This window comes from Panthera uncia, chromosome D1 (genome assembly GCF_023721935.1).
Source record: "Panthera uncia isolate 11264 chromosome D1, Puncia_PCG_1.0, whole genome shotgun sequence".
Taxonomy (NCBI): Eukaryota; Metazoa; Chordata; class Mammalia; order Carnivora; family Felidae; genus Panthera; species Panthera uncia.
In genome coordinates, this window is record NC_064808.1 from 105,352,228 (window position 1) to 105,368,083 (window position 15,856).

The 15,856-nt window shown below is 37.2% G+C and overlaps 1 protein-coding gene across 1 annotated transcript in view; it reads left to right on the plus strand.

Annotated features, from left to right (window-relative positions):
- The window catches only part of CWF19L2 (CWF19 like cell cycle control factor 2), a 176,065-nt gene extending 162,109 nt beyond the window's left edge, over positions 1-13,956 (plus strand). The window contains exon 18 of the mRNA XM_049621389.1: positions 13,556-13,956. Coding sequence (XP_049477346.1) covers positions 13,556-13,603 — 48 coding nt within the window. The 3' untranslated portion in view covers positions 13,604-13,956. The remainder of the gene's footprint in view (positions 1-13,555) is intronic.
- The last annotated feature ends 1,900 nt before the right edge of the window (positions 13,957-15,856 follow it).

A 15,856-nucleotide genomic window follows, 5' to 3' on the forward strand; every position in this document is an offset into this window, starting at 1 on the left:
TAGTTAAAAAGGAATCTTACTCATTTTTTCAAACAGTAGAAACGTAAGTTTTTGTTTTGTGAATCCCTTTGGAATTACTAGTGATTCTTTGTTAATGTTTGTTTCATTAAAAAAAATTTTTTAATGTTTATTTTTGAGGGGGGCAGGCAGAGAGAGAGGAAGACACAGAAACTGAAGCAGGCTCCAGGCTCTGAGCTGTCAGCATAGAACCCTACATGGGGCTTGAACTCAGGAACTGTGAGATCATGACCCAAGCTGAAATTGGATGCTTAACCGACTGAGCCACCCAGGCACCTCTGTGTTTTTATTGTGCTCTCATAAGTTGTGCTATTTTTCCTGGAAATGAAAAAGATATACAAAAGGGAAGACTATGAAATTAGTCATTACTGAAATGTCATCTCGGTGATTAATTTGGTTAAACAATAATTCCTGGAGCACCTACTGATGATAAAAAGCATTTGCTCTTCAAGGAAACTTTAGATTCCTTCCTGGATATCATAACACAAGTCAATAGCAAATGTAAGTAGTATACTACTTAAGTCAGCTAATTAATTTTACCCATTTTTTACCCTCACATTTTCCTCAGGAATTAATTAATTAATTAATTAATTTACATACAAATTAGTTAGCATATAGTGCAACAGTGATTTCAGGAGTAGGTTCCTTAATGCCTCTTACCCATTTAGCACATCCCCCCTCCAGTAACCCTCTGTTTGTTCTCCATATTTAAGAGTCTCTTGTGTTTTGTCCCCCTCCCTGTTTTTATATTATTTTTGTTTCCTTTCCCTTATGTTCATCTGTTTTGTCTCTTAAAGTCCTCATATGAGTGAAGTCCTAGGATTTTTGTCTTTCTCTAATTTCACTTAGCATAATACCCTTCAGTTCCACCCACGTGGTTGCAAATGGCAAGATTTCATTCTTTTTGATTGCCGAGTAATACTCCATTGTATCTATATATCACATCTTCTTTATCCATTCTTCCATTGATGGACATTTGGGCTCTTTCCATACTTTGCCTATTGTCGATAGTGCTGCTATAAACATGGGGGTGCATGTGTCCCTTTGAAACAGCACACCTGTATCCCGTGGATAAATGCCTAGTAGTGCAATTGCTGGGTCATAGGGTAGTTCTATTTTTAATTTTTTGAGGAACCTCCATACTGTTTTCCAGAGTGGCTGCACCAGCTTGCATTGCCACCAACAATGCAAAAGAGATCCTCTTTCTCCGCATCCTTGCCAGCATCTGTTGTTGCCTGAGTTGTTAATGTTAGCCATTCTGACAGGTGTCAGATGGTATCTCATTGCGGTTTTGATTTATATTTCCCTGATGATGAGTGATGTGGAGCGTTTTTTCATGTGTCAGTTGGCCGTCTGGATGTCTTCTTTGGAGAAGTGTCTATTCATGTCTTTTGCCCATTTCTTCACGGGATTATTTGTTTTTTGGGTGTTGAGTTTGCTATGTTCTTTATAAATTTTGGATACTAACCCTTTATCTGATATGTCGTTTGCAAATATCTTCTCCCATTCTGTCGGTTGCCTTTTAGTTTTGCTGATTGTTTCCTTCACTCTGCAGAAGCTTTTTATTTTGATGAGGTCCCAGGAGTTCATTTTTGCTTTTGTTTCCCTTGCCTCGAGATGCATTCAGTAAGAAGTTGCCGCGGCCAAGTCAGTAATCTTCTTAGATGAGTGACAGTTCAAAAGTACCTTGGGGATGATGGTAGTGACAGTGAGTTTTTGAACCTCACTAAATGCTATAAATAGCAAAGCAACTAAAATGCAAAACTGAAGACCCACAGAAACCATCTTCAAAACAGAGTATTCCCATAGCCCCCAATTATAGTATGCTTGTAGGGACAGACTGCCAACATTCATAGCCTCTGAGCAATATCAGCATCTGCACAAGAGGGAGTGGAGGGAAAACACATGGCCTTTTAATGTCCCCAGGTACAAAAGAACCCTCCAATTGCCAAAAAGTGCTTACTGTAAAGCCTGACAACTTAGTCTGAAAAGAGCAGCCGAAATTGGAAACAATCCCAGTTGGGTTGAGTCTGATGGCATCTGATGGCCGTGAAGTTAAAAGAAATAAAGAGCTACTCTGGCATGTTCACTGCCTCTGAAAGTAGAGGCCGACTGTCTTCATTCAAAACAGTAAGTGACAGGAGATAATGTCAGTTAAATCCCATGCGAAGTTTTCATGAAATAAATGTGAGAGATTAGGAACCAAACAGTATTCCTATAGACAGAGCTCACAGATAGATATGTCTTCAAACTGATGAAAACCATAACTTCGTAGTTCAAAATGAGCTTAAAAATTTAAGAAAATGATATAATGTATGAAGAACAAACAGCATATATTAGGACTGTAAAAAAAACCTCAGAGATGAAGTGAGGAAAGGAAGATTTTACATGATTATTTATTTACTTTAAGAGAGAGAGCATGAGCAGGGGAGGGGCAGAGAGAGAGGGGGAGTGAGAATCCCATGCAGGCTCCATGCTGTCAGTGCAGAGCCTGATGCAGGGCTTGAACTCATGAACCATGAGATTGGGACTTGAGCCAAAATCAAGTGTCAGACACTCAACGGACTGAACCACCCAGGTGCCCCAAAAGGAAGATTTCAAATGAGAGTTTCCAACACTCAGGAAGGATTTAGGATTCAGAAATGAAGACAAACTAGGAAAAAAATATATATAACAGATAACTTAATAGAAAAGTAAGCTGTAAAGAGGAAAGCTTTTTTTTTTTTTTTAATAAAAAAAGATGTAAAAGTTGAAGAGAATGTGATGGATACAGAAGATAGGCTGGACTTGAACACAAATACAGTAAAAAACTTTGAAGAAGGAAATCAAGGCAGTGAACAGAACAGGAAGAAGGAGGCCCAGATAATGTCTCGAGATTTTACTAAGCCTTTAAATGCCCAACGATCCTAATGCCTCTTAAGCTCTTTCAGTGCGCAGAAGGAGAACTTCCAAACCAGTTTCATGAAGCAAGTATACTCTGATCCCTAAACTTGAGAAAGGTCGCACCAAGATAGAAAACTCGCAATATCATCTGTCATTTATTAATATTGATGCAGAAATTATACACTGATATTAGTAAACATGGAGGGCGTCCAAGATGGTGGTGTAGGAGAATCATGAACTCACCTTCTCCCACACACCACAGCTACATATGGATTATTTCTCTTTGGAAAAGATCTTGAAACTGGCTGAACTGCTCCACAACAAATAAAATGACCTCATTGAGACTTATAGGACAGGCAGAAACACAGGCTGGCAACCACCACCCCCACCCCCCCGCCTCCCCTACCCACCCCAGCTCACAGACATGAAATTGGGAGGGATCTCACCAGACAGGTGCTTCTCCTGGAGGAGTGAGGGTCTGGCAATCTGACCTCTGGGACCTGCAGGGGGAAGATGAGCCCCTTGAAAGTCTGCCCTGGAAAACTGTGGGGGTCCCAGAATTCTATAAGAAGCTAAGATTCCCCTCTTGGAGTATTTGTATGCAGTCCTGTTTGCCCCCAGGGCCAGCGAGCAAAGAGTGCTTTGGAAAGTGCCTAGACTATATGTGAGGGAGATTGATTTGCTGACCTGGGGGTATCGGCTGGAGGGGCAGGGGCCAGTTCAGACTCTCCCCCCAAAACAGAGGTGTGTGCAGATGCTGTTGCTGCACTGTCCGTGCAGCCTGCTAAGCACGGGTGGATGAGCTTGGACACGGCACCTTCGTACCACGTTGCTGGGATGGAACAGGGTAAACAGTCATAGCAGTTGCTCAGGCCAGTGAGTGCAGGTGATGGCAGTGTTTTCCCATTTCCTGGCTGCAGGGGGCAAGTACGAGTGGTCATGGAGTTCTCTCACTTCCTGGTGAAAGGCTGCAAGTGTGGGCAGTTCCCATACTCCACTACCCGCTGGCCAGAGCTGGTGAGCATGAACGGTCACAGCATCCTTCCACTCTCAGTCTAAAGCTGTGTGCAGACGCTGGCAAAGCACTCTCCCCCTGTGTTTCTGAAGCCCGTAGGCACAGGCATTCAAGACATTTCACATTACTTTTCCGAGATCAGCAAGCGTGCGCTGCCCCCTGCACTCTCCAGCTGCCTTGACAGCAAGGAAAGACAGGTGTCGGCAGGCCACTTCCCCCAGGGCACGGCAAAGACAGACTGAAACAATCCCAGTCTTCCTGTGAAAGAGGCCTATTAGCCTGGAGCTTCAGCTTGAGGGACAGGTTTCAGGTTTCCCACACATCTAGAGCCTAAGTAGAGGGACAGAGTCCTTGTGTACCCCTTTGGCCTCACTACAGGTTAGTAAGACTTCCCAGAAAGGGGATTATACACTCATGTGGAGCTCCAATTTTTGCAACTTCACTCAGAGGACACCTTCAGATCTCCAGTCTGGAGGCCACAGGGATCATGATTTTGGCCCCACAGGATTGTATATATATTCATGCTTCAAAAACTGCTACCTGAGCATCTGCCTTCCAGTCAGCCTGAAACTAGATGGGAAATGGGATTCTTCCCCTTGGATCACTGACAGGTCTTGGCACACTCTCAACAATGGGGGTATATCAAGAATAAATCAAGCAGTTTAGATAGTCACAAAAGTTGGGAAACAACGAAGAGCTAGAGGAAGGTTGAATGAGAAAGATTATCACTTATGCAAGACCAGCTTTCAAGGCTGAGAGAGATAGCTGTCTTCATGCACAGAAACACAAGAGAGTTGGCCAAAATGGAGAAACAAATATGTTTCAAATGAAAGAACAAGAAACAAGAAAACCTCAGAAAAAGACCACAATGACACAGAGATCAGTAATCTACCTGATAAAGAATTAAAAGTAATGGTCATAAAGATGCTCCCCAAACTCAGGAGAAAAAAAGATGAACACAGATCTTCGAGAAAAAAACATCATAAAGTACTGAACAAAAGTCAAAGAGCTGAAGAATACAGTAACTGAACTGAAAAGTACACTGAGGGATTCAACAGCAGACTGGATGAAATAGAAGAATGGATCGGTGAACTTGAATATAAAACAATGAACTCTCAGACATAGCACCTGAAGGAAAAAGAATTAAAAAAAAAAAAAGATAAGGGACTTCTGGTATGACATCAAGCAGAATTACATTTTCAATTAGGGGGTCCCAGAAGGAGACAAAAGAGAGAAAGAGGCAGAAAACTTATTTGAAGAATTAATGGCTGAAATTTTTCTCAACCTAGGGAAGGAAAGAGACATTCAGGTCCAGGAAGCCCAGAGTTCCAAATAAGAACCTAAAGAGAGCCACACCAAGACCATTAGGATTGAAAGGTCAAAAGTTAAAGGTAGAGAATCTTAAAAGCAGCAAAACATATCATTACATACAAGGGAAACCCCATAAGGATATCAGCAGATTTCTCAGAAGTTTGCAGGCCAGAAGGGAGTGGCATGACATATTCAAAGTGCTGAAAGGAAGAACTTTCAACTAAGAATACTAGACCTACCAAGGTTATCATTCAGATTTCAGGAGAGATAAAGAGTTTTCCAGACAAGCAAAAGGTGAAGGAGTTCATCACTACTCAACTGGCCTTGTAAGAAATATTAAAGGGACTTCTTTAAGCTTTGGAAAGAAATGGCATTAATTAACAAAGCATATGAAAGTAAAATCTCACTGGAAAAGGTAAATATATAGTAAGGATAGTGGATTAATCACTTATAAAGCTACTAAGAAGGTTAAAAGATAAAAGTAGTAAAATTAACTAAAACTACAGTAATAAGGGATACATGAAATAAAAACAGTATAAAAAGTGACACTGAAAACATTAAATGGTAGAAATAAAAATGTAGGTGTATAATGTGTTCAAATTTAGGTTGTTATCAATTTAAAAAGACGATTATATACATAGGATGATATATATGAATCTTAATGGTAACCACAAAACAAAAAACTTACATACACAAAAGAAAATGAGTAAAGAATCTAAGAATAACACTAAAGAAAGTCATCAAAACACAAAGGGATAGAGAAAGAGAAAGCAGGAACAGAGAGGAACTACAAAAACAGCCAGAAAAAAATATGAACAAAATGGTAGTAAGTATATACCTATCAATGATTACTTTATTATTTTTTTATCAATGATTACTTTAAATGTAAACAGACTAAATTCTCCAAATAATAGATACAGAGTGGCTGAATGAAAAAGAAAAAAACAAAACAAAACAAAACAAAAAAAAGATCTGTATACTGACTACAAGAGAATTACTCCAGAAATACGGACATGCACAGATTGGAAGTGGAGGGATGGAAAAAGATATTCCATGCAATTGGCAATGAAAAGAAAGCTGGGTAGCTTTAATCATATCAGACAAAACAGACTATAAAAAAAAAAAAACTGTAATAAAAGACACAGAGGAACTACCTAATAATAAAGAGGTAAATCTAGCAAGAGGATACAACATTTATAAATATATATCCACCCAGAATAAGAGCACCAAAATATATAAAGCAAGTATTAACAGACCTAAAGGGAGAAACTGGCAGCAATACAATAATAGTAGGGAGTTTTAACACCCTATTTACATTAATGGATAGATCATCCAGGCAGAAAATTAATAAGAAAATACTGGCCTTAACACAGTAGATCAGATGGATTTATTATATACATACAGAACATTCCATCCCAAAGCAGTAGAATGCACAGTCTTCTCAAGTGCACATAGAATATTCTCTAAGATTGATCACATGTTAGACCACAAAACAAATCGCAATAAATTCAAGAAGTTTGAAACTATATCAAGCATCTTTTCTGATCACAATGGTATGACACTAGAAATCAGTTACAAGAAGAAAACTGGAAAACTACAAATAGGAGGAGGTTAAACAATATGTTACCAAAAACTACTAAGTCCTGGAAGAAATCAAAGGAGAAATAAAAAAAAATACATAGAGACAAGTGAAAAAAGAAATATGAGAAATCAATGGGATGTAGCAAAAGTGATTCTAAGGGGGAAGTTAATAGCAACACAGGCCTACTTCAAGAAACAAGAGAAATCTCAAACAATTTAACATTACACTTAAAGAATTAGAAAAAGGACAAATCCCAAAGTTAGAGGGAAATAATAAAGATCAGAATGGAAATATATGAAATAAAGACTAAAAGGACAACAGAAAAGATCAATGAAACTAAGAGCTGGTTCTCTGAAAAGATAAACAAAATCAACCAACCTTTAGCTGGACTCACCAAGAAAAAAAGAGGGCACAAATATATAAGGTCAGAAATTAAAGAGAAGTTACAATTGATAACCACAGAAATACAAAGGATCAGGACAGACTGTCATAAACAATTATATGCCAATAATATTGAAAAACCTTGAAAAAATGGATAAATTCCTAGAAATTTACAGTCTTTCAAGACTGAAATATGATGAAATAGACAATCTGAGTAGGTGAATTACTAGTAAGGAGATTGAATCATTAATTAAAACTTCCCAACAAATATCTAGGACCAGATGGCTTCACTGGTGAATTCCAGCAAACATTCAAAGATTTGTATTTATTCTTCCCAAACTATTCCCAAAAATTGAAGGGGAGGGAATGCATCCAAACTCATTTTATCAGGCCAGTATTACCCTGATACCAAAACCAGAAAAAGATGGGGGCAGGGGGGAGCCAAGAGAAAAGAATAGAAAAGGAAAAGGAAGAAAATTACGGATCAGTATCTCTGATGAAGATATACACAGCAATCATCAACAAAATATTAGCAAACTAAATTCAATGATACATTAAAAATATTACACCATGATCAGGTGGGATTTATTCCAGCCAGGGATGCCAGGATGGTTCAACATACAATCAATCAATGTGATGACCATATTAGCTGAATGAAAAATAAAAATCATATGAGCATCTCAATAGATGCAGAAAAAGCATTTGACAAAATTCAACATCTATTTGTGATTAAAAAAAAAATCAACAAAGTGCATACATGGGGAAAATACCTTAACATAATAAAGGCCATATATGACAGACCTACAGCTGGAAGCTTTTTCTAAGATTAGAAATAAAACAAGGATGCTTACTATTCCCACTTATGTTCAACATGGTATTGGAAGTCCTACCTACAGCAATTAGTCAAGAGAAAGGCATACAAATTGGAAAGGGAGAAGTAAAACTTGCTGTTTGCAGGTGACAAGATACCATTTATAAAAGAAATTGTTGGAACTAATAAATGAATTCAGTAAAGTTTCAGGTTATAAAATTAATATACAGAAATGTTTTTTCTATACAGTAATAACAAACAATCAGAAAGAAGTAAAAAAAAAAAAATCCCATTTACAATTGCATCAAAAACAGTAAAATACCTAGGGTAACTTTAACCAAAAAGGTAAAAGATCTAAACATTGAAAACTATAAAACATTGATCAAAGAAGTTGAAGAAGACACAAAAAATAGATCTTCATGCTCATGGATTGGAAAAAATTAATATTGTTAAAATGTCCGTACAATCCAAAGCAATCTAGAGATTCAACGCAATTGTTATCAGAATTCCAATGGCATTTTCTTTATAGAACTAGAACAAATAATTCTAAAATTCTTATGGAACTACAAAAGGCCTAAAATAGCCAAAAACATCTTGATAAAGAAGAAAAAAGTCAGAGGTATCATTTTGCCTGATTTCAAAGTTACCCTACAAAGCTATAGCAATCCAAACAATATGGTATGTATATAAACAGACACAGAGATGCATGGTACAAAATAGAGATCCCAGAAATAAACCTATGCATATATGGCCAATTAATTTGTGAGAAAGGAGGCAAGAATATAAAAAGGGGGAAAGGACAGTGTCTCCAATAAGTGGTGTTGGGAAAACTGTACAGCTGTTTGCAAAAGAATGAAACTGGACCACTATCTTATACACAGAAATAACTCAAAATGGATTAAAGACTTGAATATAAGACCTGAAACTGTAAAACTCCTAAAAGAAAACATAGGCCATAAGCTCGTTGACATTGGTTTTAGCAATATATACATATATTTTTGGATCTGACTCCAGATGCAAGAGAAACAAAAGTGAAAATAAGCAAATGGCACAACATCAAACCAAAAAGCTTCTGCACATTGAGGGAACCATCAACAAAATGAAAAGGCAACCTGGTGAATAGGAGAAGGTATTTGCAAATTATGTATCTAATAAGGGGTTATTATCCAAAATATATAAAGAACTTCTATAACTCAATACCAAATAAACAAAAACCCAAATAATCCTATTAAAATGGGCAGGGGAACTGAATAGACATTTTTCTAAAGAAGACATACATATGGCCAGCAGACATATAAAAAGATTGTCAACATCACTAATCATCAGGGAAATGCAAAAAAAAAAAAAATGACAGAGATATCACCTTATGCCTGTCAGATTGCCTATTATTAGAAAGAAAGAAAGAAAGAAAGAAAGAAAGAAAGAAAGAAAGAAAGAAAGAAAGAAAGGAAAGAAAGAAAGAAAGAAGAAAAGAAAAGGAAAAGGGAGAAAAGCAGGTGTTGATGAAGATGTGGAGAAAAAGGAACCCTCACGCACTGTTGGTGAGAATGTAAATTGGTGCAACCACTATAAAAAATAGTACGGAGGCTCCTCAAAATATTAAAAATAGAGCTACCATGTGATCGAGCAATTCTTCTGGTTATCTACCCAAAGAAAATGAGAACATGAATTGAAAAAGACACGTGCACTCCTGTGTTCTTTGCAGCATTATTTACCATAGCTAAGATGTGGAATCCACCTTGTCCATCAATGGATGGATGAATGGGAAAAGATGTGGTATATATACATATATAGTGGAATACTAATTATCATAAAAAGGAATGAATTTTTACCATTTGCTACAATATGAATGGACCTTCAGAGGCTTCATTCACTTTTTGCTTTATTCACATTGACATTCGGTCTTAATAAGCTTCTTTGCCATCATCACACACAGGAAGTTGTAATGATGTTGACCCCAACCCCATGATTTCCAGAATACTATTTGAGGAATTTTGGCCTGATGTTAGTTCCAGGTAACTAATATCCACCACAGGTTCAGATTGAGAAATTTGATGCTTCTTCTAATCTGCCAAAAACCCCAGTTGACTTGCTAATAATACTATAGAGTGTATTCAAATAAGTCAGCAAACATTACAAAATGTATAAATTTAATGTAGAAAAAACTGAGTGACTTAAAAATGCAAAAAACCTAAAATATTATTTGCTATGAGTGTAAATAAAAACAAATAATAGGGGAGAGGATGAAAGTTTATATCCAACAGAATTTTCTCTGCATGGTATACATGCACTCTCTATGAAGTTAGACTCCAGTGTTAATGATTTGGCCAAAGCTTTCTGCTTTTGGTAGTGGCAGACTAGGAAATACGAGCCAGCTTTCACACACAGAAGCTGAAGTATCTAGAAAAATGTAAGGCAAACCAAATCCACCTGCTTGAAGGTACAGAAAAGAGTTCACAATGTAGTAGAGTCTAGGAGAGAGAAGTATCCAGAGAAATCCAACATTTCCTATCACTTTGCCACTGGGGTTAATTACTGATTCCAGAAGCCAAGCTGCATTACATGTGCAGCGTTTTATTTGTTGAGGCAATCCCAAGGATTTACCCAGTTGCAAGTGCAAGAGAAGTAGACTTCACCTTTTGCTAGGGGAAGGGCAGGGTATTCAAAGAGCATACAGAATGAAAATATTAATACATTCATTTCTGGAAAATACAGTCTGTTATAGAAGGTCAATGGAGTTAAAGTGTCCAGAGTCTGCAGAGTGTTCAGAGGGACACCTGGGTGGCTCAGTCAGATTTCGGCTCCAGTCATGATCTCACGAACCCATGAGACCCATGTCCATGCTCAGCATGGAGGCTGCTTAAGATTCTCTCTCTCTTTCTCTCTCTCTCTCTGTATGCCCCTCCCCGACTTGCTCTCTTTCTCGAAAAAAAAAAAAAATTGAAAAGCAGTAGTACCCATTAACACTGGACTTTGAAAACTCAGGGCTGCATAATGTAATCATTAAGGTGACCAGTGGAAGAACCATCGAAGAAGTGTGTATCACTATGCAGCTAATAGACAGGGATATGTAGTAACAGAAGACAAAAAAAGACAAAGCAAATATAGAACACATGGTTGAAGAAGAAAAAAAAAACAAAACCCTATGGTAAAATGGCAGTTTTAAATCTATACCATCAAGAAAGATTGTCAATCTGTATTTTAAAAGTCAACCACCAAATCTGACCAATTTTCTGTGAAATCTGGCACTGAGAAAGGTCATGGTTTGTGTTTTGCAATCTGGTCTCCTTCCATTTCTCACGGTTGGTTAATTCAATAAGGGTCGAGTCAAATTAGAGAATATTTACTGAGTGCTATAAGCAACAGACCATGTTGAGCAGAGTGGATGTGTGAAGAAGAGTAAAATGGGCTTTTTATCCTCAAGGAGATTAAAGTTTTAAGATGTTAAATTATGGGGCGCCTGGGTGGCTCAGTCAGTTGAGCGTCTGACATCGGCTCAGGTCATGATCTCGCGGTCGTGAGGTTGGGCTCTGTGTGGACAGCTCAGAGCCTGGAGCCTGCTTTGGATTCTGGGTCTCCCTTTCTCTCTGGCCCTCCCCCACTTAAGCTCTGTTTCTCTCTCTCTCTGTCAAAAATAAATAAACATTAAAAAAATAAAAATAAAAGATGTTAAATTATGAAAGGCTTGATCACATTAACATTAAAAAAAAAGATTTTTTATTTTTAAGTAATCTCTGCACCCACTGTGAGCTCAAACTCACAATCCCGCGATCAAGAGGCTCATGCTCTACCCACTGAACCAGCTAGGTGCCCCTCATGTTAAAATTTTTAATTATATTTTAGAACTAAAGAACTTGCATGTCGTGTCCAAAGGATCTCAAAGGAATGAGAGAGAGTTAGTTCAGGATGAGACAATTTTAGAAAAGTATGGATTTTACTGAGTCAGTGGATAATATTTAGTGGGTCAGTAGGATACGATGTCCTGGTTGGATAGAATAGTGTAAGGAAAGTACAAATGGAAAATACAAACGCATGTTTGGAGGTTAGCAAGTAAACCAAGTGTGTTTACAGAAGTCATCTAAGGAACTCTCAGGAGATGAGAATACCCTGAAAGATTTGGGACAAATCTCGGAAATCTCGTGAGTCTAAGTAATTATGGCCTTCTCCTATCAGTATTGTGGCATTAGTGCAGATGTTAAGAAAGAAGATAACCTACTTGAAGTAGTGTTTTAAGAAATTAACCTGGAAGGGAGTAAGTAAAATTCAGGTAGATCATTTACAAGGTCTAGCACTCATCTTGTTACAATAAAATAAGGGCTGGGACTTTTGGTCACACATTTCAGGGGCATATCAATGTAGAGCTGAAGGAACAGTGTTACTAAAGTAACAACAAGGAAAAGAGTTCTAGGACTCTTTCAGAGATACTTCTCTATGCAACTTTGGTACATGCACCATTTTCTTTTCTGTCAGCTTCTATGGTCCCATGGTAACCATAAAGAGTAGTAGTTAAATGAAATTAAATCCCTAACACTCTTTCCTTCCTTTTATCTCTGTATTTTTATATCATTAGAATGGATCACTGGATCAATGGGTATAGTACTTGAGAGAGAATCCATGAATTAATGCCCTCAACACAATGGTAGAGAGTCAGCTTTTGGACAGAAAAGGTCATTCCTTGCCTGAGTTAGACATACTCAGAAACTCTTGGTCCCTTAAACATCTTGATAAAAATTGATGAAACTTTGGAGTCTTGCAGCAGTAATTTTCAAATATCACAGTCTCTACTAGTAAAAAGTGCATTTATTTCTTGATGATTTATCCATATCTCTGGGCTCCAGAATGATCATCTGGAATATAGAAATCTTTGTGAAATATGTAGTCATGGAATTTATTGAATAGTTAATACTTTTCATCAATCTTACCTTTCAAATTGGTAGTCTCCATTAAGAAACATTTTAATGATAAACAGTAAAATATGCCAACCTTCCTATTAGTTATCTTTTTTGCATGTACCTCTGAATGTTAAAGTGTTGATCATTATTTACACAGCAATATTTCATTGTAGTTACTATCGTATAGTTCAGCTCAATGTCAGACTGTCCACTGGATGCACTGTACAAGTCAGTAAATGAATATCATTATATGTATTTTTGGTTTTTAAATGGAAGTATTGTAGCAGCAAGGAAAATGCAACCCACTTCAATTTATTTACTTTTTTTTTTTTTTAACTAATACAGGAAGTTGTATATGGAGCATTGTAAAGAAAAAGATTTTGGAGTAGTGTGGTCGTGTGTTAATAATTGTGTGGCCTTATGCACATTATTTAAATGCTCTGTTGTACTTACTCTGAGACAGGCATTGTGCGAGACTCTGGGAATGGAACACAAAAAAGGTAGAATCTGGCTCTAAGCTGATTGGAGTTTCATGAAAGTGGAGGTGGGACGAGAAAAACATCACAAAATTGTTGAAATGAAATGAGTTTATGTATACCCAGTGCACAGATAAGTGCCGGGTAACAGAGACAAGGTTGTAAATACTGGTTTTCCCTTTCCAGATGTTCCCTATTTGCCTTCTTTACAGAAGACCTGATACCATACAGTGACATTTTATCATAATACCAAACTGCATTGGTGACTGGAGTTTGGCTGAGCATGGTCTTATTTGGGTCAAGGTGAGAGTTTGAACTGTTCTCTATACATGCAGTCTTCTTAATATGCAACTTGGGTTTCACAGCAGAGAACAGTTTTTCATATTCTAATAAAATTTCCTGTGCTTACTTGAATTTAACAAATTAACCATCTCTCTCTTTTTAAAATATAACTCAAGGGAATGAGGAACAAGGCGTTGTTGAGATGTATTATTAACTGGCATAATTTTTTAGAATTTCTGTACAATGACACAGTGTTGGTAATACTCAGAGGATCTTACTTTTCTAGTAAGTAGGAAATAAACTGCTCATTTTTAGACCTTACTTAAATATTCTAAGCTATTATGGTCTGTTAAGATTCATCTTTCAATTTTTTTTAAACCTTTATTTATTTTTGAGATAAAGACAGAGTGTGAGCAGGGGGAGGAGCAGAGAGAGAAGGAGACACAGAATCCGAAGCAGGCTCCAGGCCATGAGCTGTCAGCACAGAGCCATACACGGGGCTCGAACTCACGAACCGTGAGATCATGACCTGAGCAGAAGTCGGACGCTCAACTGACTGAGCCACCCAGGCACCCCAAGATTCATCTTTAAATACTCTAAATGAGAACCAAATGGACCAAATCAGCACATCACTGATCAAGGAATTCAGTGCCCACAGAAGCATATGATATTATATAAAAAGACAAAGACTATTTTTTTCCCAAGGGGGTTTACTATAATTTAATCTTATGAATTCTTTGAATTCAAAGAGCTATCTCTAATAAAACATATTCTCTGAAGAGATTTTACATGGTGGTAATGACATTCTGCTCTTCCAGATACTTACTTATCTGGGAGTTGGACTTGACATATGCCTGGGCCCAAAAGGAGCTGGACAGACATATAGAAATACAAAGTACTTGAAAATGCAGTTTGTGGTAAAGAATAGAGTTCATTCAATTGGAGCACAAGAAAGCATGAAATAACTGAAAGTGCATGTTTAACTTTTCTCTACCATATCTACTTAAATACCTTCCTTTTTGAACAAATATTTCACTCTTTAAATGGATGCTAATTGAACACAATTATATGGAATATTGTTGAAGTCACTTATTAGCAACATCTTAAGGGCTGAGTTTCTGGAATCTAAAATGGCAAGCAAAAAGTAGTGAATGGTGGGATTGCCTGCATTTTTGTGCTGAGCATTTGGTTTCCCTCTCCAGACAAGTATTTCTAGGAGTTAATTTTTTAAAAATTCACTTTATATGCATACACAAACGAGTAATATTTCATTGGAAAACTCTGGTGGGTATGTCTTTAACCAAATGATCAAAGTTAGCATTTCCACCATGATGGGATAAAATGGCTTTCTTTTCCCCCAGTGGGATGCACTGAGAAGTTCACAACGTGACCTCTGTCATATTCCAACAAAAGGATGTTTAGCTTGAATCTTCTCATCAGGAAACAGTCCAGATTTTGAGGCATACTGTAAAAGAAGTGGTTGGTACTCTTACATTGTCAATGACACAAAGGGTCTGGTGAGCTGATTAGGCTAGAGGAGAATAAAGAAATTTGCCAACTAAATGCAAATATGTGTGCTTCATGATTAATACCTGGAGAAGAACAAGAAAAGAAGAAGAAAACCACCACAAAGGAACAGTTGACCTAATTTGATTTTGGAACAATTGGCAAAGTTTGGATGGGGACTGTATCTTGGATACTAGTTCTTTCTTCACGTTAAATTTCCTGAGTGTAATCATTGTGTTGTGTTGTGTTGTGTAGGTGAATATCTTTGTTCTTTGGAGATGCCCACTCAAGTATTTAGGGATGAAAGGTCAGAGTCTGCAAGCAGCTCTCAAATGGTTGGGTGGGAAATATGTCTATAAAGAGATAAAGCAAACAAGGCAAAATGCTAAAACCAGTGAATCTAGGGGAATAGCAAACAGGGATTTCATGTATTATTCTTGCAATTCTCTTAAATGTGTGAAAATTTTCAAAATAAAAATTTGCATCTGCAAAAAAAATGGATATACAAATTGGAGAGAAAATTAGGTTGGATGAATAATATAGAGTGAGTCCAGTTGTGACCAATCATATCAGACCCAATTCTTATTTTCATAATAAATATTTTTAACACCATCTTTACTATCTGGATGAAATCCATAGATTATATAACCTAATATAAAATTTTAAACATCAATGGAATGACCTACTGTAATAGAACAA